This window comes from Equus przewalskii, chromosome 15 (genome assembly GCF_037783145.1).
Source record: "Equus przewalskii isolate Varuska chromosome 15, EquPr2, whole genome shotgun sequence".
In the NCBI taxonomy this organism is placed as follows: domain Eukaryota; kingdom Metazoa; phylum Chordata; class Mammalia; order Perissodactyla; family Equidae; genus Equus; species Equus przewalskii.
Genome location: NC_091845.1, coordinates 32542410 through 32568825, shown reverse-complemented (window position 1 = coordinate 32568825; position 26416 = coordinate 32542410). Strand labels below are relative to the sequence as shown.

The 26416-nt window shown below is 38.9% G+C and overlaps 2 protein-coding genes across 3 annotated transcripts in view; one reads left to right on the top strand and one right to left on the bottom strand.

Moving 5' to 3' along the window:
- Nucleotides 1–3229: 3229 nt before the first annotated feature.
- On the bottom strand, nt 3230–14047 carry HESX1 (HESX homeobox 1). Its single transcript, XM_008515346.2, has 5 exons — nt 13892–14047; nt 5188–5466; nt 4487–4686; nt 4108–4209; nt 3230–4011 (listed from the first exon to the last, which is right to left on the bottom strand). The coding sequence occupies exons 2-5, from the start codon at nt 5342–5344 to the stop codon at nt 3913–3915; spliced, it is 558 nt and encodes a 185-aa protein (XP_008513568.2). The 5' UTR covers nt 5345–5466; nt 13892–14047; the 3' UTR covers nt 3230–3912.
- Nucleotides 14048–24491: 10444 nt separating this feature from the next.
- Nucleotides 24492–26416, top strand: part of APPL1 (adaptor protein, phosphotyrosine interacting with PH domain and leucine zipper 1) — a 33630-nt gene continuing 31705 nt past the window's right edge. Inside the window, exon 1 of one of the 2 annotated variants that reach the window (XM_070574871.1) lies at nt 24492–24697. In XM_070574871.1, the coding sequence (XP_070430972.1) occupies nt 24644–24697 (54 nt within the window). In that variant the 5' untranslated portion in view covers nt 24492–24643. Of the gene's footprint in view, nt 25006–26416 lie in introns of both variants that reach the window. The other variant, XM_070574873.1, reaches the window with a different exon arrangement.

Sequence of the window (26416 nt, the reverse complement as noted above, 5' to 3'; positions counted from 1 at the left end):
AAATGAGTACTTTTTGATTGACTGACAGGATTGAACTAAAAAGATCAAGAAAGAGCAGCGTTGGTGGCTCAAAACAAATCCATAAATATCCACCAAATAGGAGTTGTGCCTTATAAAAAGGACACATTGTTATGCAATTTCTTGTCCAACACTAGATATAACAGATGCATGACTCTTTGCAAGCTTATGATGTGATAAATAGGACATAAACTATGGTATCATTTATTTCACTGAAATCACCTGGTCATAAAATGCTAAATAAAGGAGATGGCCCCCTAGGCCATCCTGGGAGGCCTGGAGGAAGAGAACACAGAAGTTCCTAAATGTTGGTAACTCTTTACTAGACAGAAGGTAAGCAATAAACTTTTTTCAGCTGGAGATTCATTTATGGGACTCAATAATGCCTGTTGACATCAACAAGCTTGCCAAGGTGTCAGCAGGGAAAAAGGAAAAGAGTGGGAATAAGAAAATGGGAAGTGGTGAGTCTAACGGGATATGGGTGGTGGGAGTCACCAAGAGCTGCCTTGGTTGTTCAGCTGCTGAGGGCTGGTGCCCCAGCAGGAGACAGACAAACTGAGCATTAAATTTAGCCAAAGGCATGTGGAGGGGTCTTTGGTCCTATGGGGCTCAGTAAAATGGAGATAGCCAGTCACCAATTGTCATACTTTGATTTGGGTTCCATATCAAGTAAATGGACTAGGACACAGCTCCCTGCCTTTACAAGTAAGCACAAGGTCCAGGTGATGCTGTGTGTTGGGCTCGGTAATGGGGGATTTATGCCACTCTCATGATGTGTGATAAGACGCAAGGAGTGAAAGCAGCTATTAACCCTGATTAACTCAAAAGGTGACCACCAGCACACACAGCCATTGTTTCCACCAGCACTCTTTAGTGATGGGCTTTGTTTGGCTGGCTTCACAAGAGACAAATGCCATTACGGGAGACCAAATAACCTTATTTAGGCAGTCATCAGATAATAGAGATGCTCCAGGTATTAGCCTGACTGCATTAGTTTGATTTGTTACTACTGTTCACTTTGTCCTGGGCATTAATGGAGACAAAGGCTTGGAATTACCAGGAGCAGAGAAAAGCTGTGGATTAGAGCCTGTGTGTTTTCAGAGAAAGATAATTTCATCTTGGTTTTTTGTTTCCATCTTCATCTCAGTTGATTTTGCCTCAAAGTTGAAGTCCAGTGTTTTCCCTGAATATTCATATATTCTCTCCAAATTACTAACAGTTGTAATTGCTAAAAAAAAAAGTTACTGACTCATTATTTCCTTTAATAAGATCAGCCTTTATCTTTTCGGTTTTTGGAAATGATTTTAGGGGAAATACACTAGTGATTTTGTATATCATCTTGCTTCTTGAATATTCTTATATATTATGGACTCACTTCACAACATTTAATGATATTGTTATTAGTATCTGAAAATATAAAAAGATGTACATATTACATTCTCAGTTATTTCTTTAATATTACAAATACTAGTATTATTTAATTTCTTTCTTACTTCTAAATGTTGTTTCAGTTATAAATGCATTATTTCTATTATAAATTATCTCAGTTATAAATATATAACCTCGGTTATAAATACAACTTATCTCAATTATAGACAAAATTGAATTTTAGAACCATGTAAATCAGTTATATTAAATTGTCACTGGAAAATACTGAGATAATGATATTCTAGAATTACTATGTTTCTTTCCTTACCAGACTTTTTGTAGGTGTGATCACTTTTTATAATTTAAAAAAATATGCAGTACATTACTAGTTGTTGATCAATGTTTGTGATACTATTTCATTTTTTTCCTAAATATAACTTTATACAAAATCCTCATACATCTCAGAGATTTGGGGGTTAGGTCTAATTTTAGACAAATTCTAGGTTAACTATGATTATTCTTTGAAAAATCTCAATTTGTGAAAGGTACTACTTCAAAAATACTTAAATATTAATATTAATATTGTGGAATAATTCGTTATGTACAGGACTTGAAATCTTATCCTAAACTAAGTAAGTATTAAGAAGGAGACAGAGCTATATGTCCGACATGGCAAGATGTTGGAAGGATGCACAGAATGTCAAGTGTGATGACATTTAAAAAAATAGCCGCAATAACAATAAATATATATGTTTACATACTGTAAACAATTCAAGTATATATGTATGCGTGGACTTGGGGATTAAAATAAAAAGCTGTTTGAAAAAGCTTACCCATCACACGACAGTTTCCCCTCTAACCCACTCCTGGTGACTTCCAGTCCTCCAACTTAATATAATTTCAGGGGAATCTAATGAAGAGCAAATAAAACTCCTGGTGGATAAATTTTCACTATTTTATAAATAGTACGTCAAACTTTATATTAATGAAAGCACTCTTCATATTGGAAAAAGTGGTCCTGACAGTAGAGACTTCCTTGGAAAACATTTAACATCTCTGGTCTTCCCGTTACTGCCCTTGCTGTCCCTCTTTTCCTCTTCCCTCTTCATCTCAGCAATAATGGAACAGAATAAGCACAGAACATTGCTGGCCAGTTGTTGGGACACAGAGCTCTCTATCCAAAATGTGCTCTCAGCAAATGATTTTAAAAATCTCCAAAATCTGAGTTATGCTACTTTTCCTTAGTACTAACATGTAAATTCCCTGTAATCTCTCTCATGCAATAAAAAAAAAAGAGGAAGAAATAAAACGTACATAGTGGGTGTAGATTCAATAATTTAACAAGACCTTCTACTCTGGTCATCACTAGGAGAGAAAAGAAGGACAGAAGAATAGGAAAAAAAGAAGAGGGAAGCCAGGCAGAATTCAATTCAAATGGGCAAAGGGGAAATACGTCTTCCAGGAGACAAAGTCAGAGTCCTCAAGCTAACATTTCAAAAACACTCACTTTGGCCTTTCATTAAATAACCGGAAAACAAATACCCTTCCAATGGTAGGACTCCTTCTTGTGAGGCATCTTATCCTACTCCCATCTTTAAGTGACAGGTAAAATGGCAAATGCAAAGTACATAGTTTTTGTCCCAGAAAGTGCCCTGATTATTTCCGGCAACCATGTCACAGCACACACAAAAGACATGTCAGTTATCCTACCTTCTCAGTCAACATAGTACTGTAACAAAATACACAGTTGACTGGAAATTACTAACTGGAAATAGATAAAAGGCAGATGATCATTATTACTTTAATGAATGAAAGTAAAGCACAACATTAAATGAACTAGAAAAACATTTTAAAATTTGCATTTATTTGCAACTCAATTCTTTTGTGCAATGCAATACCAATGGTAGGAATACGACAATTGATGCTTTTATATCTCCACTTTGGCATAATGACTTTGCTTAAAAAAACACCTTGAAACTGGGATGCCATAAGGATTTGTATGGATACACATGATGAGAAATTCTCACTGCTTTTTGCCAGAAAGCAAGAGAAACTAAAGATTCATGACTAAATCATATTCTATAATCTATTGAAGCATAATCCTGTTTCAAAATGCACTTGAAGGAAACTAACTGAAACAAATCACACATTTGTGCCATTCTTCAGATTATTTTACTTGAATTATTTTGTAAATGGAATCCAGTTTGTGGAGTCATTTAGTCATGAGTTTACCTATTTTAGCAAACTACTTAATTAGGTTAAATCTGCTCACTTAAAAATAACTGGCTTTTTCTGAAAATGCTTATCAAAATATATAGGAAAAGCTTTTATTGTAATTAAAAGTGCCCAAATAGAATAGGTACCATAGTGTAGTAATAACTATTTACAACATATTTTCGGGGGAAAAAAAAGACATTATTCAGATTAAATGCAGAAAAAAAAAGATCACATTTTTAACGCTTGATATTTCCATTGATTCTTCACGTTCTGCAATGGGAAGATAATCTCACACGCTTAGTTTTCTGTCTATTCCAGGAGATTCGTGTGGAAATTTTTTTTCGCCATTAGAAACTGAGATTCTCTATGAGACCTTTTCAGCTTTGCACGCCGATTTTGGAACCAGATCTAAAATTAAGGAAAAATAAAATAGATCTCAGAAACATTATTTTATTATTCTTAACATTTCAATCATCATGAGTAACAACTAAATTTGAAAATTACCTGGATTCTGTCTTCCTCTAGATTCAGTTTTTGAGCTAAGTCTTCTCTGATATCAATGCCAGGATAGCAGTTTACTCTAAAAACATTTTCCAACACTTCAATCTAACAATAAGGAAAAAGTTATTTAAAATGTTGATATTTGGTGTGTCATCATAAAATGGACTTTAATTTGCATAGTAAAATAATTGCATTTAAATCTTGGGCAATTAATCCAAATGCCTTTTGTAAAATGACTATCCAGAAACTGTTAAAAAAGATACAGTCTATTGTTTCATTAATAAGCCTTCTAAACTGAGATCCCAAAGTGAACGGGATTTTGCTCAACGGGGCGTCAGTTAAAGCCTTTGTAAGATCATTATTGGTTGAAAAAACTTCCCACCTGGTTTTGAGTAAAAGCAGTTCTTGGTCTTCGGCCTCTATACCAACTCAACTCTCTTTTCAAAGACTGTCTTTCTGAGGCTGAAAAGTAATTTTCATGTTTCAAAACTCTTTTTTCTGGTGCTGGGTGATCCACAGTACAAGGGAATGAGATCCCATTAGGAAGGCTTGCGACGTGCAGACATAGGTTAACATCTTTCCCTAAAAACAGAAAAATAAGCCCCATCTTAGATGTCCAATCCTATATTCCACAAAATTCTACAAGAAGTAATTTCAAGAACTTGTCTTTAATTTTCCTAGTGGAATTCTTCTGGGTTTCACAAGAGAACTGACCTCTCGTCAACCAAAAACCAAAAAGCAAACAAAAACGAAGATCTTGCCTTGGTGATAGAGAACATTTTGGTCTCTGAATGCCATTTATTTTTCAGTGAAAAAAGACAGAATATCCGATGTGTCAAATAAACAGAGATCTTCTGAAGTAAATGTGGGTTCTTGGCATTTCCTGTGAAAGAACTGTATACCCACTTGGATCTAAGGCTGATATTCTTGTCATCTCCCATAGGTCTCAGCTGGAGGCCTTAAAAGCCTTAGCTACCTCAGTTTCATAATTAGGTGAAACTGCAGTTTCTCTCTAATTCTATGTAGTATGAAATAAAGGCCAAATTAAACAATGTAAATGAAATAATAGAGGTTGTCACCTACCTGAAGAGCCGTAGGTGTCTACCCAGGGCCTGTGGGGTTTCATTGATGGAGCACAGTCTTTCTTCTGGTCCAGTCCTAAGATGCTCTCAATCGAAAAGGAGCAGGGCGAGGGTTTGCTTTCCCCAAGCCGGGCACCTTCCTGAAGGCTGGGAGTCATCCTCGAGTGGTCTGCACAGAGCAACAGCTCTGGCCACTCCGTGCCTCTTGGCTGACTCTGCCCCCCGTGTACAGGGCTGGGATCTTCCTGCAGTTCACCTTAGGGCTCCGCTGACAAGGGGGCTGGATTTAGAACGTCACTAATTAAAATCCTGTCTTAGAAAGTTTTAGCATGTCAATGAACACTCGCCCAGCCAGCAGCTTGAGAAGTTAATTGTTTATTTGTTTGCAAGTAATTAGCAACTAATGGCTACACCAGGGGGGCCACCTACAGGGACAAAAAGTGTTATCTCTCCCGAGCAGAACACAGACTTAACTTTCTCGAAAGAAGCGATGCACAAACTAGCACTCCTCTTTTATTTGAAATCATTAATGTATAAAATCATGCTTTTCATTCTGAAGTTTATACTTTCATGGACTCCAGTTACCTAAACATACAGGCAAGATAGAAGAGCAGTCAAGGAATAAATAATCTAATTTAAGTGAATTTTCTTCCATGGAAATTGGAAAAAAATAATAATCTCTTAATGCTATTACAGTAATTCTGATGAAAATGCCTGTTTTTCATATGCATATGTCATAGTAAATGTTGTCAGGGAAAACACAATAGTATTTGGAGTGCAGCCTCCTGGAAAGGGTTGGCAATGTTATTAACACTGAGTGTAATTGTCTTCCAAGTGCTGGATTAATTCATAAGGAACAGTTGCACCAAGTATTTTAAATAATTAATGAGCTAATTCCCTTCTTTAATCTTTTCTTTTAAATGAAAGGGATACAAGCTTATATGAAGATGCATATGTAACCACCTCCAAGCAATTTAAAAGCATGACTCTTCAAACTAAAGGAAAGACCTTTTCTCCCCACCACGGTGTTTCAAAGAAAAGAACAGAGTTTACTGTATTTTTAAAGAAAAATTTCCCTCTGTTGATCATTTGAGGGACTGGGGGGTTTTCATGAAGACAGTAAGGTTTGTGAAAAATAAAAGAACAGAATGTTTTAATTTCATAAGAAAACTTGAAATTAAAAGAGAAATATAGCTGCTAACTGGGAAGATTTTAAAGTGGCCACTCCCTCAAAAAGGAGTGATGCTTTTAGTTCTCGTACTCTGCTGCTTTTCTTCTTCTGGTACCTTCTTGATGAAAAATTTAAGTGCTCAGCTTTATCCTCATTTAAACAACTACAAGACTTTTCTTCAGGGAAGAGGAAAAGTAGTTTGAGCTCATAGAGGAAATAGCCTCTACAGGATGGAGCTCAACTTCATCAGATTTTGTCCTATCGTGATGTCACAAATATTAAGCTAAATTCCTCCTCACGCAAGCTCTAGAGTGAATAAAAGTTTCACATATAAAACATCAACAGGCACGCAGAAGGATGGGTTTATACATAGACAAGTGAAGCCATGCTGAGAAGGAATAAACTAGTAAACATTTATACTTCATGGAAGTTTTGCCCATAGCATCCTGGGATGTAGATTGTGCAAAGATGGGGGTGACAATCTGGGAAGACTTGGAAGAAGAGAGAGAATTCAGGACCTTCCCAAATTCCTTTCTCTCCCTGAGACATTTATTCATTCATCCATTCATTCCACAATTGGTTGAGCAACTACTCTTTACCAGAAAAAACAGAATAGGATCCTTGCCCTCACAGAGGTGCAGGTGGGGTTGGGGGGGAAGACAGGCATCAAACAATAATTATAAGTAAATTATCTCATATGTTAACTGGTGATAAGAATGGAAAAGGTAAATAGGTGAGCCAGGTAAGCTAGGAGATGGAGGGAGGCCTCGCTGAGACCCTTTCCCCCACAGATTAGTGCCTGAGGGGTGCAAGTTGCAAGGATGCTACAGCACATGCTGAGGCAACTCTAGTCTCCACTTTCTTCTTTATTAACAAATACATTCCAATATTTTTATTCCACTTGAGGTGACTTCATATGGACTTACATAGTACCATCTTATATACGGATGAGTAGATGAAAATAAAAGGTAAGAAAGAGTTTCTTTACAAATGTGGGGAAAATGTTTTCTCATATATTCACTCACTTCCCTGTTTGGAAGGCCAGGCCTGGCTGGATAATGGGTGGCCTTTATAAAGACCATGGTAAGGAGTTCAAGCGCAAAGGGAAGCCAGGGTAGGGTTTTAAGCTGGGAGTGATAAGATAATTTGAGCTGTTTTTACTCACAAAACTTCTGACACAAAATGTGTATGGGTTTTCCACACCAAGGAATTCTCCAGTTCTCTGCAGACACCAAGTGGGTGTCCTGTGATGCAAGTCAATTCTCACGTTAACTACCTGGAGTTAGCACAGACTCCACGGGTTAAGGGCTCAGTCTCACAAGACAGCCCCCGCTTCAGACACCTGTCGCAAGTCCTGGGTTGCCACCTGTACTTCCGACCAAATCTAGGGTTCCCACGACCCCCTCCTCAGGTTCAGCTACTTGCTTGAATGGTTCGCAAAACTCAGGAAGGCACTCTATTTAGGTTTAATAGTTTATTATAAACGACACACCTCAGGAAAAGTCATATGGAAGAGACGCCTAGCACAAGGTATGGGGGGAGGGGTACAGAGCTTCATGCCCCCTCTGGCAGACCACCACCCAGCACCTCAATGCGTTCACCAACCTGGAAGCTCTCTAAACCCGGTTGTTTAGAGATTTTTATGGATATTTTCATTACATAGGCTTGACTGATTAAATCATTGGCTATTGGTGATTAACTTCAATCTCCAGCCCCCTCCCCTCTCCTGAGGTTGGGAGGTGGAGCTGAAAGTTCTAAACTTCTAATCAAGGTTTGGTCTTTCTGGTGACCACCCCCCATCCTGAAGCTATCTAGGGGCCCACCAAGAGTCACCTCATTAGAACGAAAGATGCTCCTATCATTCCTATTACTCAGGAAATTCCAAGAGATTTAGGAGCTGTGTGCCTGGAACCAGGGATAAAGGCCAAAAATATATTTCTTATTATATTACAGGTCGGATTTATGTTTTTAAAACCTCACCCTAACTGCTATGTGGAAAGAGATTGGAGGGAGATGAGTGTAATCGAGATCAGTTGGGAGTTATTTATTCAGCACATATTTACTGAGTATATACTACATTTAAGGCATTGTTCTAGGTGTGAGGGATATAGCAGCAAAAACACAATAGTCATCTAGGGGCAAGAGATGATGGCTCCTGGACAAAAGGGTAATAGTAGATTTGTAGAAAGGTATAATTCTTTAGGAGGGTGTGGGAGATTGAGTAATTGAATAATTGTTCCCAATTCTTTAATCTCTATAATATAGTGTATAGCCATCCCCTTGCCATGGCCTGGTGGACACAGTGTTCTTCATAATCCTTGACTTTGGATTTGTCTATGTGACTTGCTTCAGCCAATTGGAAGTGAAATGAGCAGAAGCTTGAAATGTACCAGCATGACTGGTTTGCCCTCTTGAGTTTCTGACATCATTATGTGATTATCTCTGGGGTAGCTGTGCCCCTCAGCCTGAGCCCCAGAATGAACACACATGGAACAGACCCCAAACCATCCTGCAGCCTGCAGTAAAGTCAGTCAAATTCAGCCAAGCTCAGCCAAACACCAAGTGACCTGCAGTTTTGTGAGAAAAATAAATATTCATTATGTAAGCCACTGAGATTTTTGAGGTTATTTGGTACACAGTATTTTGGAGGAAATAGATCACTGATTAAGGGATAGATGAACAGCTCTTGCTGTGGATGGATTGGATGAAAGGGAAGCAATAAGGATGGCTTTGTTTTTTGGCTTAAGCAAATATAGTGCCATTTACTGGGTGTGGAAGCCTGGGTTAGTGGAGGAAAGGTTTTGGGAGAAATGAAGAGCTCTAGTTTAGAGAGCAAGTAGGCTATTGGATTTATGAGTGGGAGGTCAGGACTGGAGCTCTAAGTTTGTGCATTACCAGCTCAAATCATAGGTATTAAAACCATTAAAAGCCATAAGTTTGCATGAGATCACCCAGTGAATGGTGACCTCATGATATAAGAAGCATCTCAGCACCAAGACTGTGGTGTCCCAACATTTGGGAGTTGAAGAAGAAGTGCTGGAGAACGAGGTCGAGAGGGAGCAGTTAGTAAGTCAGGAGAAAATTCAGGAGATATGATAATAACTCAATAGAGAAAAAAGGGTCAAGGAGAAGGATGGCTACAATAGCATCTCAAGTGGTCTTCCTTCTCCATCCTTGACCCCCTATGGTTTTCCATCAACACAACAAGCAGCCAGAGGGATCATAAGTCAGTTCACGTCTCAACTCCACTCAAAAAATGGTTTCCTATCTCAGTAAAAGCCAGTCTTTACAGTGGTCTACGGGGTCCTCTGTGATCTGCCTGCCCCACTTCCCTATCTCATCTCATCTCCTATTACTCTCTCCCATGCTCACTCTGTTTCAGCTATATTGGATTTATCTTCCTGAAAACAACAGGCACAATCCTGCCTCAAGGCCTTTACACTGGCTGTTTTCACTCTCTGGAATGTTCTTCCTCCACATATCCTCATGGGTCACTCCTTTACCTCCTTCAATTATTTCCTCAAATATCACCTTCCCAATGGAGACTACCCTTTATGCCCCTTTTAAAATTGCAAACTCTCCCAAGACTCCTGATGCCCCTTGCCCTGCTCCAATTTCTGCTCCATAGCAGTTACCGCCTTTTGCATATTACATAATATATATTTTATTGTGTTTATTATTTATTATCTGCTTACTGTCTCTAGGGTTTTTGTCCTATTCTGTTCATATCCAAAACAGTGCCTAGCTCATATCAGAGGAAAGAATAAACGAATGATCAACTGTGTCAATGCTGCTGAGAGGTTGTGTAAGATGAAGACAGAAATGTATCCACTAGGTTTATTAACAAGCAGGTTACTGGCAACTTTGGCAAGCTGAAAGGTAGAGAAAAGAGCCAGACTTTGAATAAATTGAAGTAATTTGAAGTAAAATGAAGAGTGAATGGGACTTTTCTGGTCTAGCAATATGCTGGGCCATATTCCTTGAAAGACCCTTCTAAAACAACTAGATCCTGGCTAAAACATACCTTCAAATGCAATTGCTCAGATATCGGAATTTTTGCTTGTTCACCAAGCAAAACAAAACCAAAGACCAATAACCAAGAACTGAAATCAGAACTGGGAGCAGTGATCAGTAACCAAATGGTAAACACGCAGTCATCCACAAGGGCAAAAATCTTGAGCATCACTGAAACCAGGATACTAATCCTCAGGCTAGCAGTAGGTAGGGGAGCTGAACTGAAGACTCCTACTTTAGGCCAGGACCGTTGTCATTCTTGGGTCTGGGCAAAAGCAGATCAAACTCTTTCTAGAGGAAAGCTTCCCTAATTTAGGTCCAAGGATTCCCACAGACTAAGAGTATGCAAATATAAATTCACAATCCAAGAACATCAAGCATATGAGGCCAAACACTATGAGGGAAAATAAGCAGAAATAATCAGATTTACATTGTGTGGCAGAGATTGCTAGCTGTCTCCCAATATCCATTCTATGCTTCCTCAGTAGCAATATACTTTTTTAGATAAAGATTAACAACTGCATTTCCCAGAATGTCTTGGATGTTGGTGTGGTCATATGACTTCTCACCTATGAGATGTGAGCAGAAGCAATGGGCATAATTTTTAAGTCCTGCTTTCAAAAGAAAGGGGTGTGCCCTTCCTGTTCCCATTTTCCCTTTCCTGCTATCTCGACTACAGACAAGATGGTGGGAGCTGAAGAAATGTTGAGGATGGCAGTGTAATAAGAGAGGGAGCTTGGAACACTTGATTGTGGACTGGATTTTCCACACCAGCACTGGACTATGTACTTGGATGGAGAAACAAATATCTGTCTTGTTATTTGGGGTCTCTACACTGTAGCAGTCAAATCCACATCCTAATACAGCTCCAGAAGAAATTCAGATACTGGAATTATCAGATATAAAATATAGAATAGCTATTAAACAAAGTTTAAGGAACTAGAGGTTAGAAGCATAAATAGGGACAAGTAAAAAGAAATTATTGGAAATAACTGGGAAGATTTTAAAAAGAACCAAATGGAACTGATAAAATTTAAAAATGTATATAGTTCTTGAAATATAGCCAGTGGATAAGTTAAACAGCATTTTCGACAGTCATGAGAGTGCCCTTATCCACACCGTGGACAACACTTGTTATTAAAAACATTTTCAATTATTGCCAATCTTATAGGTAAAAGAATCTCATCGTTTCTTTTTGCATTCCTTCAAGTAAGGTCGAGCATTTGTGTCTTCATATGTTTATTGGCCAATATGTGTTCCTTGTTTTGTGAAATGATGGTTTATGTCCTGTCTTAGTCTATTTGGGCTGCTATAACAAACTCAGTGCATTCAGGCTGCTGTAACACAGACTGAGTGGGTTATAAACAACAGAAATGTATTTCTCATAGCTCTAGAGGCTTGAAGTCTGAGATCAGGGTGCTAGCATGGTTGGGTGAGGGCCCTCTTCTGGGCTGCATACTTCTCATTGTACCCTCACATGGTGGAAGGGACAAGGATGCTCTCTTGGGCCTCTTTTACAAGGGCATTAATCTCATTTATGAGGGCTCTGCCCTAAAGATCTAATCACCTCTCAAAGGTCCACCTCCTAATACCATCACACTGGACATTAGGATTTCAACATATGAATTTTGGGGGGAGACAAACATTCAGACCATACGATGTCCTTAGCCCATTTTTCTATTACGATGAATTTTTCTTGTTGTTTCCTAATGAATAAGAGTTCTCATATATTAAAGATAATAATCTTTTGTATATAGAATATTTTGCCCTTTAAGTTTTGACTTTAATTGTGCTGTCTTTTGTCATATGAAGTTTGATATAGTAAAATGTGTATATCTCACCCTTTATGGTTTCTGGCCCTTAAAAAAGGCCTTTCTGGATCTACTTACAGTAATGGTGAAGTAGCTTCTATTGTACCTACTCTCCCAAAGGTACAAACTATAAACTCTGGACAAAATATTGAAAAAACTATTCAAAAATACTAGAAAGTAGCCAAAAGGAGGCAGAAACTGAAGAAGAGTAGATACTTGGAAGATGTGAATAGCACTGGGTGAGTTTTCCATTTTCGTGGCTTTTTGTTTGAAGGCAGGCATTAGTCAGCACGATATGGGATGATCCATGGTCTTACTGGCTTAAAGAACCAAAGGAAAGAGTTCAAAGTGACCATAGCAGCTTGAGAGAGAATCCTAGAAAGGAAAGAGATACAGAGAAGGGCCCCAAATTCTGCCCAAATCCCTGGCTGACCCTTGAACTTTACATGCACAGAGAAAACACTAAACATCTTAACTAACATGAAAATGATTAAACAAAAATTTCAGCTGATGACAACCACAAAGGAGACAGCGTTTAGAGTTTAAGCCCAGCCTGATAAAATAAAACCCAAAAAATGAAAAATCAACAGTCTACAAAGGAATAAAATAGAATCCAGAGACTCCATAAATATCATTTACAATGTCCAGGATACCACCCAAAATTATTAGACAAAGAAACAGGAAAATGTATTCCATAGTCACAAGAAAATACAATCAATGTAGAGATCCAGGAGTGATACAGATGTTGGAATTAGCTGACAAGGATTAAAAGCAGATATTGTAAATATACTCAAAGACTATTGAAAATATACTCATAATGAATGAACAAATATTATACTCATCAGAGAAATAATAACCATAAAAGAGAACTGAATGTGACTTCTAGAACTGATAAATAAAATATCAGAAATAAAAAATTCACTGATTGGGCTTAACAGTATATTGAGAAGACAGAAGAGCAAGTGAACTTGAAGATATAACAGTAAATATTATCTAATCTGAAGAATACATAGGAAAAAACATTAAAAATAAAATTAAAAGAACCTCAGTGACCTGTAAGACAATATTTTAAAAAATCTAACATAGGTATAATTGGAATTACAGGAGAAATAGAGAAGATATGGCAGAAGTAGTATTTGAGGAAATAATGGCTGAAATTTTTCAAAATTTGGTGAAAGACATAAATTTACAGATTTACAAATTTACAGAACTTCAAGAAGTTGAGAGAACCACAGCAAGACAAACACAAGGAATACTATACCTAGGCACATCATAGTCAAACGAATGAAAACCAAAGATAAAGAGAAAACTTTGAAAGAATTCAGAGAAAAATGGCACCTTATTGTATGTACATGGGAATGATAATATGATTTGATGGGGACTTCTCATCAGAAACAATGGAGACCAGAAGACAATGGAACAACATCTTCAAAGGGCTAAAAAAAAAAAAGCCTTTCAACCTAGAATTCTGTATCCAACAAAAATATCTCAGAGAATGAAGGCAAGATAAACACATTTTAAGATAAACAAAAACTAAGATAATTTATCATCAGTAGACCTGTACTACAATAAAGTGACCATGTGTGACTTCCAGTGTTGTGTTATGAGGCGTTGCAGGTTCTGCTTTGATCTTTTGGATAACTCTCTCCAGGGAAAGCCAGCCACCATGCTATGAGGACACTTTAAGTAGACTCTGAAGGAGATCTTACCTGAGAACATGAATGTGCTTGCATACAGGACATTTCATGGAGCTGACTTGCGGCTGAGCTTGCTTGCAAACAGGATGTTCTGCCCAGTCCTCTTATGGCCCTTCTGGGGAGAACATTGCCTGCAAACAGGAATGTTCTCAGATCCTGGAATTCAGCCTAGGGATGGGAAACAAACACAGCATTGTAGGCACGTGAGCGCGCTTGCATAGAAGCATGTATGCTGAGTCACCGCCTTTGGCTAGTTGCCAGCTTTGTCTAGGGGGATATAAAAATAAACAGCCCATGCAAGATGGGGCTTTTTTTCTTCCACTGTCGACACTGGTGTCCGTCTCTTTTTTGGGGCCCCAACCTTCTTCATTTCGTCAGCAACAAGACTCACAGAGAGGCCCACATGGAGAAGGACTGAGGCTTCCTGTCAACAGTCCACACCAACTTGCCAGCTATGTGAGTGAGCCAGTTGGGAAGTGAATCCTCCAGCCCCAGTCAAGCCTTCAGATGACTGAAGCCCCAACTGACATCTAATGACAGTCTTAATGGAGACCCAAAGACAGGACTGGGTATCTAACTCAGAAGTCTGCATCAATTCCTGATGTAGAGACGCTGAGTGAGGTATTAAATGAATACTGCTGTTTTAAACCACTAAATTTTGGGTCATTTGTTACGCAGCACTAGATAATTTATCCATAATAAGAACCCGGAGGAGGGGGAACAAAATAAAATCAAAGTTAGTAGATCAAAGGAAACAAAAATAAAGGAGAAATCAATGAAATATAAAACAATGGAAAAAATCAACAAAGTCTATTTTTTGAAATAACCAACAAAAATTATAAACCTGTAGGTAGACTGACAAAGAACAAAAGAGAGAACACAAATTATCAATATTAGGAATAAAGATGTGATACCACTACAAAGACTAGAGACATTAAAAAGATAAAAGAATATTATAAACAATTTTATACTTTAAATTCAAAAACTTAGACAAAATAGACAGATATTTTGGAAAAATATTATTATCAAAACTGAGATAAGATGAAGTAGAAAATATGATGGCTTCTATCTATTAAAGAAATTGAATTGGTTATCAAATTCTTTCCCACAAAGAAAACTCCAGGTCCAGATAACTTCACTGGTGAAATTTATCAAACATTTAAAGAATAGTCTTATACAAACACCAATCTTACATAAACTCTTTCGGAAAATGGAAAGGAACACTTTTAAATTTGTATTATGAGGCCTAAAAACCCCAATAATGAGAAAATAAAAACAAAAAGATAGACAAATATCCCTGATGAACATATACACACAAAACTTAAAATATTGACAAATTGAATATAGAACATACACAAAGGATAACACATTATGACTAAGTGAGGCTTTTCCCAGAAAGGCAAGAATGGTTTAATATTAAAAAATCAATCAATGTAATTCATCATATTAACAGAGAAAAAGAATAAAATCATGTGATCACTTTAACAGATGCAGAAAAATACCTATTCAGCACTTTAAAAAATCTTCCAGCAAATTAGGATTAGAAGTAACTTCGTCAACCTGATAAAAGGCATCTATAGAAAAAATCAGCTAACATAATATTTAATGGTGAAATATTGAATGTTTCTCCCTAAGATTAGGAACAAGGCAAGGATGTTCACTTTCAGCATTTCTATTCATATGTTGGATCTAAGCCAGAGTAATAAGGCAAGAAAAAGAAATAAAAGTCATAAAGATCAGAAAGGAAGAAGTAAACTGTCTCTATTCACAGATGACATGATTTTTCATGTAGAAAAGTCTTAAGAATCTACAAAATAGCTAGTAAAACTAATAAGGGAATTTAGCAAAGTCATAGTATAAAGGTAAATATACAAAAGTCAATTTAATTCTATATATTAGCAGCAAACAATTAAACATATACCTATGCTATGATCCAGCAATTTCATTCCTAGAAAAATGAAAACATATGTCCACAAAAACACTTGCATGAGAATATTCATAGAAGCTCTTTTCATAATAGCAAAAACTGGCAACTAGGTGTTTATCAACAGGAAAGTAGATAAACTATGGTATGATTATACAATGGAACATAACCCAACAATATGAAGGTATATATTACCAAAATATGCAACAAAATTGATGAATCTCAAAAACATTATGCTCAGTCAAAGAACACTTATGCAAAAGAACACGTTCAGTCTGATTTGATTTATGTGAAGTTTTAGAATAGACAAAACTACTTTATATTGAAAAAAATCAGAAAATAGGGGTGGAGGTGGGGACTGAATGAAGAAGAATCAGGAAAATTGGGGGTGACGGTAATGTTCTATATCTTGATGGGGTTTGGATTATACAGATGTACGCATTTGTTAATACTCATTGATATATACTCTTTAAGATTTGTCCACTTCATGGGGCTGGCCCTGTGGCCGACTGGTTAAGTTCACGTGCTCTGCTTTGATGGCCCAGGGTTTCACGATTTTGGATCCTGGGCATGGACCTAGCACCACTCATCAAACCATCCTGAGGCAGTGTCCCACATGCCACAACTGGAAGGAACCCCAACTGAAATACACAACTATGTACTGGGGGGCTTTGGGGAGAAGATGGGAAAGAAAAATATATATAAAAAAGATGTATTCACTTCACTATATATAAAATTTTATCTATAAAAGTGTAAACAAGTATTGAACCAAAGTTAATAATATGCATGCTAAAGAGTTTAGAGGAGAAGTATATTGATATCTACAACTTACTTTAAAATGCATAAAAAACAAAACAAATTATGTGATTATTATTAGACATTATTCTACAATTGTAGACCAACAGAATTTTTAATGCAATAGAGTTTTCTAAGATGACAGAAATGTTCTATATCTGCTCTATCCAATACGGTAGCCATTAGCCACACGTGGCTAGTGAGTACTTGAAATGTGCTAGTGCAACTGAGGAAGTGAATTTTAAATGTAACTTCATTGTAATTTACTTAAACTTAGCTAGAGGTGTAGCCAGTGGCTACCATATTGGATAGCACAGACAGAAAACACTTCCATCACTGCAGAAAGTTCTGCTGGGCAATGCTGGTCTGGAAGTACAGAACAATGCTGAAAATAGTGATGATGAAAACAGGCATCCTTGTTTTGTTCCTCACATGAGAATAGTGTTTCACCAATAATAAAATGTCTACTGTTGGTTTCTAATAAATGCTATTTATCTAGAGCAGTGTTACAATGAATACAAACACAAAATATCTATAGTACATCATAACCTCTAAGGCATTTTAACATATTTTTATTTAATCCTCTCACAAATCCTCCACTATTTTGTAGCTGAGAAATCAGAAACTGAGAGTTCAGTTGTAATTTGCGGAAGTCACCAACTAGCAGGTGAGAGAGCCTTGACTCGAATTTTCTATCTCCAAATTCTCTGTTCTTTTGATTTTGTCAATTAAAGGCCACTGTAATATCTTCACTAAAGATCTCACAATATAAACATCAAAGTGTACTGATCAATGTGAAAACTTGCATATGATATATCATCAATTATCTTTCAATACTTATTTTGATATGAGAAATAAAAGTCTGACACATTGACACTGAAGAGAAGAGATTCTCAGAATCATAAAATTGGACAGTCTATATCTTAAACATCTATATGTATGAGATGAAGTAAAAACTGAGAGGTTTATGTTTTGTTTTAGTAACTTGTAAATCCACCTAGTTTCGAGAATTTATTTTCTAATTGTGTATGTCAATTATGACCTAAATTATTAACATCAGGAAAAATGCCCAGTCTTCAGTGTTTTGGCAGAGATTTTTTATAAATCAACCATACAATTATTACGCTCATGCTTTGTGAGCATAATAAGAAAGAAAATGCAATAAGCAAAGTTTGAATGACATTGCCCCTTTCTTACTTTTGCATAGGAATTACACTGCTCTATTTGAGATAGCATTTTAAAATATTAAAACGTGTTTTCTAAAATAAAAGTTTATTGTTACTACTGTACCTTCAATGTCTCCCAGAACAATGCCATAGTAGACATTCAATAAATATTTGTTGAATGAGTGAATAAATGGATGGATGATGGATGGAACTAGCAAGAGGTGACATTTGAATACTGAACAATGTAATGCTGTGACTTTACTATCATTGCCATTGGTTTTTAATGTGTAAAGGTAACCCCAGTTTTCCATGAACTATGTATGTATCACTCCAGGGTAATCTACAGATTAGAAGACATTATGGCATTCTGTAACTAAAATCTGTTTAAAAAGTGAGATAGGGGATTCATTTTAAAAATCTGAGTTTAAAACTTAAAAATCCTGGCCATCACACAGAAGATGTTAAATAAAGGTTTGTTGAATAATTTCACTTTATAACATTTAAAAAACATTTTAGCCTTTGCTCTTTTAGAATCTCAAGAGTACAGTTTCATATTTTTACATTTTCAAATCAGTTAAAATCATCTTCAGTGAAGCATAGTGCCTTGTACATATCAGGCCCTTGATTTTAAAAATTTGATATAAAATCATCTGAAACACAGATGCATTCTTATTTTAAAAAGATTCATTCGGTATCATAGTTCATAGAGTAAAATGTGATAGTCTCCTTCAATTCTACCCTATTTCTACTCCCCAACCTACTGGCTACCACTACTAACAGTTTAGTGCTTCTCCTTCCTGTCTTTTTAAAATGTTTTGGCATAAACAGGTGGATATACACACACATACTTTTATTTACATGGAGTCAGACATGTGTACTGTCCTGCAATGTGGTCCCCGCTTCCCCCCGCCCCTCACCCCCCAGCCATGCCAGCATGTATAGCTCTACTTCATTCTTCCACAGCTGCTTGGTGCTATGTCAAGTGGATGAACCATAATTTATTGAACTACACCTCTGATAATGGGCACTTAAGGTTGTCTCCAATTTTTTTACTATAACAAACATTATGGCAATGAATGTTATTTTTTGGTGGATGCTGCCATATTTCCTTCTAAGCAATCTTTATCAACGAACACTCTCATGCAGTCTAGCCTTGTCCTTATGTCCTCCTCAGAGTGACAGTGGGAACAAGACAAGTCAGGATAGGCTAAATTAGACTCCGGTTTTCCCCAGACTCAATATTCAAACATAAAACGGTTGAGGATTTAGGGCTCTGAGGGGCTCAGGTCTACACTTTAGTGCCATTTAATTTAATCATTGTAGATTGAATAGGAGTTGTCAGTTAACTCTAGAATCTGATTGTTATTTATAACATTGTTTCTGGGGAATAAATGTTATGGTTCTTATCAACTTAAAAACAAACTTTTGAATCACAAAAAACATTTATTAAACTCCAGCATATATCAGAGGGTGCACTAGGTACCCAGGAGGTGAAATGATTTCTGCCCTCAAGAAACTCACTGCAAGAAGATAATAATTAATATTAATTTTGTTAGGTGTGATAACATGATTATAGTTACGTTAAAAAAACACAAACTACCAACTTTACTTAAGACAATGTTAATTTGCCCACAGTTTATGATATCTCATATCACTAATTAATTCAGCTTCCCCAGCATTTGTTAAATCACAATCTCTATTAAAGGTGTTTTTATCCAAAATCAGGATAAAAGTCAAAGTCCTCACAATAGGACACAAGGCTTTACACAATTTGGCCTCCTTTTCCTCCCTATTCCCCATCAGACTCTCTCCCCGTTTCCGTCCTCTCCTGCTACCCTGGTCTCTATGCAATTCTTAAAACAGGCCAGGCCACTCCTGCCTTAGGGCTTAAGGCCATCTGCCCTGGTAGTTCCTCTTTCTCAAACGCTTTCTCCCCAGATGTCCCCACCCTTACTTAAAGTTCTTGTTCAGATGTCACCTTCTCAATGAAGCCCACTCTGAGGAGCCTATTTAAAGTCGCAACTGCACCCTACCCCATTCTCCCTGCTCTATTTTCCACAGTACTGATCACTTTCTAATATACTATACTTCCAATACTTCTTATTGCTTCTTATTGTCTTTCTTTCTCCCCACCACTCCCACTAAACTGTAGCTCCCCAAGGGCAGAGATTTGTAATATTCTGTTCACTACCTAACAAATATTTGTTGAATGAAGACAGCCATTTCCTGAGGTACTTTGAATCCCAAAATTAAATTCATAGCACCATCTAGTGTTCTTGGAAGGATGTGCTGATTAGCTCAGACTTACGTGCATTAGCCATGGGATAAACAGTATTGGTTTAATTAATTCTCAGTTACTCTGTTTTTTAATGCTCTCTGTGGTTCTCTAAAAATTAAAATGTTTTCAAAGATTAAACAGTCATAGGACACATTGACTTCTCTAAGAGCAAATTCTCCTCTGAGCTGCCTGTTGCTCCCCAGAATTCCTGTCGGGGTAGGAGTGTCATGAAGGTCTTCTGTCTTTTAACCTTAGGGTATCTCCCCTCCCCATTACCAAAAAACAAAAAACAAAAACAGGGTAATAGCTTTTGTTGTTTTTTTTTTTTTTTGAGGAAGATTAGCCCTGAGTAACATCTGCCACCAATCTTCCTCTTTTTTGCTGAGGAAGACTGGCCCTGAGCTAACATCCATGCCCATCTTCCTCTACTTTGTATGTGGGATGCCTGCCACAGCATGACTTGACAAGCAGTGCGTAGGTCCACACCCAGGATCCAAACTGGCAAACCCTGGGCTGCCAAAGTGAACCTGTGAACCTAACCCCTGCACCACCAGGCCAGCCCACCGTTGCTGTTTTGGCACCTCTATCTTTTCTCCAGAATATCAAAATACATACTTATTGATTTTTAAATTTTTGTTTTGGCCACAAAAAGTCCCCGAATCAAACTGATAAAACGCTAACAAGGGTAATGGTAATATTGCTTAAAACAGTATGAGGATTCTCTAAGATAATCAGCACAATCTTCTTATTTAGAAAATATTGGTTTGTTTAGAAATGATAAAAAGGGAAAAATGAAGAAAATGAAAGCTGCCTTAAAAGCATTAAATATTTAACTGTAAATAATGAAAAGAATAACTAGCTAATTTTTATTGAATGCTTATTGTACCCAGCACTATTCTGAAAACTCATTAATCATCTTCATAACCTTATAATGTAGGTTCTCCATATTAAGGCTCATTTTTCAGATGATGGAATGGAGAAACAGACAAGTGAAGTAACTTGACTAAGGTCACAGAACTAGGAAAAAGTGGAGCCAGGATTCAAAGCCAGCTAGGATGGCTCCAGAGTCCATGTCCATGAGCTCATGCCCACGCTTTCATCCACCTCCCACAGAAACAGGAAAGATGCTGCTTTGTTTCAAAGTTCTTGGCCTGGCCAAAGAAATTCATATACTAATATCTTCTTCCAAAAAAGGAATCAAGGCAACCATAAAAGAAACTAAGGCATATACAATATTTTAGAAATAAAGTTTTATTCTTTTTATAGTTAAAGTAGAAGCTACAGAAATTGCTTTCATTCTAAGGATGCTGTTGCAAAGAGCAGAAGCAACATTAATATCACAGTCAAAGGCAGAGGATAGTTTGCAGTGCCACAATGAAGAATTCGTTGGTCCTTTTTGCAACCTCTTTTTGCAACCCCCTCCTCAGAACTTTTGATTCTGTCCACCAATTGCCCAAAGCTTCCCCACTACCTCTACCACTGGCTCTAATGTTTTAAAGTGGTTGGAAGGGACTCAATTTCCCAAATTACCAATAAATACACTAATTTCCTTAATTTGGTTTATCTCATCTGGATGTTAAGAAAACAATTGAATTATCTGTTAAAGTGAATCCCATTAAGGAGAGTTTTATTAGGTAACAGGTAGAACTGTTTGCGTTATACATTGTATTCTTAAAAGGAGTATGAATTCCGCAGAATTTCAGAATGATGGAGACTTTCAGAGGATATTTCTGAGTAGGAGGCTCCCCAGGCTCTCCAGGTGATTCTGGAAATGGTGCCCCTCTCACTGTCCTCAGCTGGAAGCTAGAACTCCTTTCCTAAATGTTTACTTGACTCTTCAAATTTTCTAAAACACAAGGTTATCTGGGGGAAGCAAAATGGTTATTCTCCACATTGGGTAGAGCTTTTCAATATGTGCTTTGAGGACTACCTGCTTTGGACTCACCTGGGGAGATTCCCACCCCATCTCTGACCAATGGCATCAGAATCTTCCAGCTGGGCTCGTGAATCTGTATTCTAACAACCCGCCCCAGATGACTTTTACGTGTGCATGAGTTGGGTAACCACTAACCTAGGGGGATAATTTTGAAAAGTAAAGCACCAGCGTCATTTGGGTTGTTGGATTCCTTCCTACTATAGACCACAGACTAGAACTTAAAGGAGTACCATGTAAAAACCTAATTAGAAGAAGATCAAATATAATTTTAGGAGACTAATAATTATCAAATCTATTTACAAGATTGTATGTCCTTTTGTTGTAAATTATATGTGCGAAACATCTCAATGAATTATATGTGTGAAACATCTCAAAGAATTCTTTGGTGGATGTTGTTTAATCCTGCCTTGCCTTCCATAAAATTAACCAGCTCGCCAAAGTTTTTACTATGCTACCCACACAAGTCTCCAGTAACCCCTGAGGCACTCTCTGAACAAGCCTCATTTCCTGTATGAAAGGACCTCAGTTTGGTCAACTGTACAGAACTGAGGTTGATTAGACCTAAAGTGGTTACCAAAGGAGATGATAATTCTGCAGTTTTAGAATAGGAAATATGATCATCTTTTCGGATGAGCAGATTGTACAGTAACCTAAAGCTAGAGGATCCAAATAGAAGGCCTTTTAAGATCCTTTCTAGTTTTATAATTTGACTAAACTGCCTCTCCATCCAGTTGAATGTCAACCTGTTTTTGTTTTGTTTTTTAACCAGCCGAGCCCGGCAAGAATTCCTTGCCCCTCTCTGATAATATAATAGTCTCTTGAGATCTTTTACAAAAATCCAGGTCAGATGCACATAACATACAAGGAAGGAAACCATTTAACTTGATGATAATACCCTACCCAGATAATTCAGATACCTAACAGAATTTTTCACTCAAATTACTTGGTTTGGCCAGGTTAACTGGCCAAACCCCTTCAGTTTCACCATATAATTGCTTTCTTACACTTTGTTTTCTTACTTCTGTTTTCACTTACTCATTCTTATCAATTGCCATGACCTTTCTTCTTCACTTATAATCTGAATCACAACCTTCAACCAATGAGGTCATGTACCTTGAAAGTCTCCCTTCTTTAGACCCAGGTTGCATGCCACTGTGCTGACGGAGTAGAAAAGAAATATCAAAGGGCAGAGTAAGGTCGCTAGGATCTGTACAATGCTGGGTACATCTAAGCAGCTGGGAACCAGTAACATTATGTAAGAACTGACTCCAAACCACCTTTCAAAGACTAGAGATCTCTTCCAGAGGGTGACCAGTTGATAAACACTCTAAGGGGAGAGCTCTTATTTAAAGCTTATAACACTAAGGATAATTCTGTGAAACTATATTGCAAGTCTACCTAATAAAACTTTTCAAACCTGATTTTATCCAACCTTCAAGAGCTCATGGGAAAATCTAGTATTCTAGATTAAAAGATGTAACTTCCATTCCTGGTACTGTATTTTGATTTGTTCCAGTACACCTGTAGAACCAGGCAACTAATAATCTATACTCGGCACTTCTTCTATTTCTTGAATGAAAATAGGATGGATTGGTGGGATTAATGGCTAGATTTTTAGAAGCCACTGGTGATTTTGCCATTTTCCCTGTACACTGACGAAAACTTCCTATAACTCTACAGAGAAATAAACGAGTCAGTGTGAGGTTGGGGAAGACGGGCAAAGAGGCAGGTGTTCTAATCCAGATGAGGTTCTGGAAGTAGAGCTTTCACTTTAGAGGCTGAAGAAGCTATTTCAAGCTTCTTTCAAAACTTTTTCACCTGACAGAAATGCTAATTAGTTACCAACATACTTAACCAATGTACCCTGACTTTTCAAAAAACGTTTTCAATGGCGACATAAAGAAATATAGAAGTCTGAATTGCGGCGTGCTAGTCCTTCCAGGCCAGTAAGAATTGATGAATCGGCCACAAAATCACGTGTTTTTAACTGAATATACTGAAATCCAAGTACCGAGAAAAATTATTTCGAGTCCACGGTCCACGAATTTACCGGAAAATCCTCTTAAGAACATAATGTAGGATCCCACAGACATCTGAGTTAGCGGGCACCATTCTGCTGCGGGTGGGGGTGGGGGAGGTGGGTACTGGACGCTTCGGGCAGGGTTGGGAAGGTTCTAATTTGAGGATACTAAAGAAAGACGCCAGCCGTAGAGCCTCTTCCAAGGTCTCCGACGAAAAACGTGGCGGAGACGTAAGACCCTCCCGAATTCCCCAGGCTGGTCCTCACTCGAGGCTCTGGTTCTCGGAGACACACGCCGTGCGGAGAGACAGACGTTCCCCTACGATCTACCTCCCGACGCGGGCCCACACAGTAGGTGCTAGCTGCGCGAAGGCCGCGCCGCCTCCACCACCCCCGAGGCCGGCGCTCGCCACGGTAACCTCCCGGCCGGCCCCGCCGCGCTGACGGGCGTCGCCGCGAGCCAATGGGCGCGCCGGGAGGCGGGGCAGGGAGGGCGAGGGGGCGGGATTTCCCGCGGGGCCGCTCGGCGCCTGGTTAGGGCGGCACGGGTGGCGACGGCGGCAGCGCCTGCGAGAGAGGGCGGGCCCGGGTCAGCTGCTGCAGGCGGGCCGGCGCGTCTCTTGCCGCCGCCCTCCTTCCGCCACGATGCCGGGGATCGACAAGCTGCCCATCGAGGAGACGCTGGAGGACAGCCCGCAGGTGAGGTGCAGGCGGCGGCCGGGGAGGGGGCGGGGCGGGCCGCCTCCAGGCCTTGCGCCGTCGCGGCCGCAGGTGCCCGCCCCGGCCCAGGTGGGCTTCGCCGCCCAGCGCCCCCGCCCGTCGCGGGCCGCACCCCGAGCCGCCGAGGCCGGGCCGGTCGCCCGAGGCCCGCGTGGGCCTGCGCGGCTGGGCGGAGAGCTGCGCGCCGACTCTGGAACGTCGGCGGGCGGCGACCGAGCCGCCGCCGCCTTGGTTCGTGGGCCCAGCGTTCACGCACGCGCGCGGGGCTCCCTTGTATTTGACCAAAGGTGCGTTTTTATCGCCGTGAGGTGAGGTAATAAATCCTGATCTTGGAATTTTCGCCCCGAAAACCTCTTAGGAGAATAAAGCCCGGTAGACTTAATAATTTCTGAACAAGCTAGGGAAGGAAACGGATAGTTTTCATTCGGGAGATGCTGAAAGGCTGTTGATTTGCCCGTGTGGGGGGGTCATCGGCGAAGCCCGTCGTGGGTCCCGGAGCCTCCCCGCCGAGTGTGCCTGGTGTCGTGCCGCGACTGCAGCCGCTGTCACTCGGGCTGTGCGCGGCGGGTGATGGACGGCGGCCTCGCGGCTCCAGCTCGTTGCAGACTTGGCCCTAATAAACTCATCAAAATAAAAGCCCTATGTTTTGTGTTCTGTGCATTGGGGATGATGCTAGTGGGGTTGCTCTAGCCTCAGACAGTTGAGGAAAACGTAACTGTTAGGTTTTCAATACTAAAGAATGAAATCAGCAATATTAGTGGGGGCTGTAACTTGCGTTGAGACACTTCATCCCTAAGCCTGTCTTTTACACAATAATTTAAGCAATTTAAGACGATGTTGTTGATTGGCTACCACTTAGAATGAAGTAAATTTTCTGAAATGCTCATTTAGAAATAGAATTGCACGATTTCATGTGTCGTAACTGTTTGGTATGGCCCCCAAAATTAGGAGGAATAGGCTACATCCCCGTCTTCTGGATGACACATCTGCCATGGATTTTGTGCCAGTTTTAACTGCAGAGTTGAAATTGGGCTCTGATTGTGGAATTGATTTGTTTTTTCCTGCTGAAAGTTATCTTCGCATACCAGTTGCCTGCTGGTAATTTACTCTTATCAGCCTCTACTGACACACAGAAACCTACATCTTGGCTTGTCTTGACCGCCAGAATAGCCAGTTCAACTTCTTAATGATTTCTATAGTATAAAGTTATAAGCTGTTTGTTTCAGATGTTTTGCAAAAATGTTGTGGGATGTATTGGTCAGGTTCCCTGTGTCATTTCACTTTTTTATTATGTTAAGACTCAACAGATTGCCTTGCTTTTCTCCTGTTATCTGGCCTGGTTTTTATAGCCGGTAAAGACTACACAGCTCAGAACGGGTTGACAGTGCCCCACCCAGGACTTCTGAGGAGGATATAATCTCTTGACTTATCTATTTTGATGAACTTTTCACGCAAGAGTTTACAATTTGAGCATTAATTGTGTTTTTTTACAAGCGTGTACTGTATTAGTATCAGTTTTGCAGTAATTTTTAATGAAATAGCCACATTGGTATTCTTTCAATTTCTAGATGTAATAAATTTGAACTAGGTAATATTTACTTGGGAAAATTGGTTGGGACCACTGGGATTTAGAAAGGGAAGACGCTTGTAATTCTTAGCGCGAACCTGTGGCAGGATGGAAAGCGCTGGATCTGGGAT

What these genes read in the sequence shown, in the direction of transcription:
- HESX1 (XM_008515346.2), bottom strand. Translation starts at nt 5,344, where the DNA reads ATGACTCCCAGCCTTCAGGAAGGTGCCCGGCTTGGGGAAAGCAAACCC. An exon ending in CTGCTTTTACTCAAAACCAG is followed by an intron (nt 4,210 to 4,486) that starts GTGGGAAGTTTT and finishes CCTTATTGTTAG; the next exon opens with ATTGAAGTGTTGGAAAATGT. An exon ending in TAGAGGAAGACAGAATCCAG is followed by an intron (nt 4,012 to 4,107) that starts GTAATTTTCAAA and finishes CCTTAATTTTAG; the next exon opens with ATCTGGTTCCAAAATCGGCG.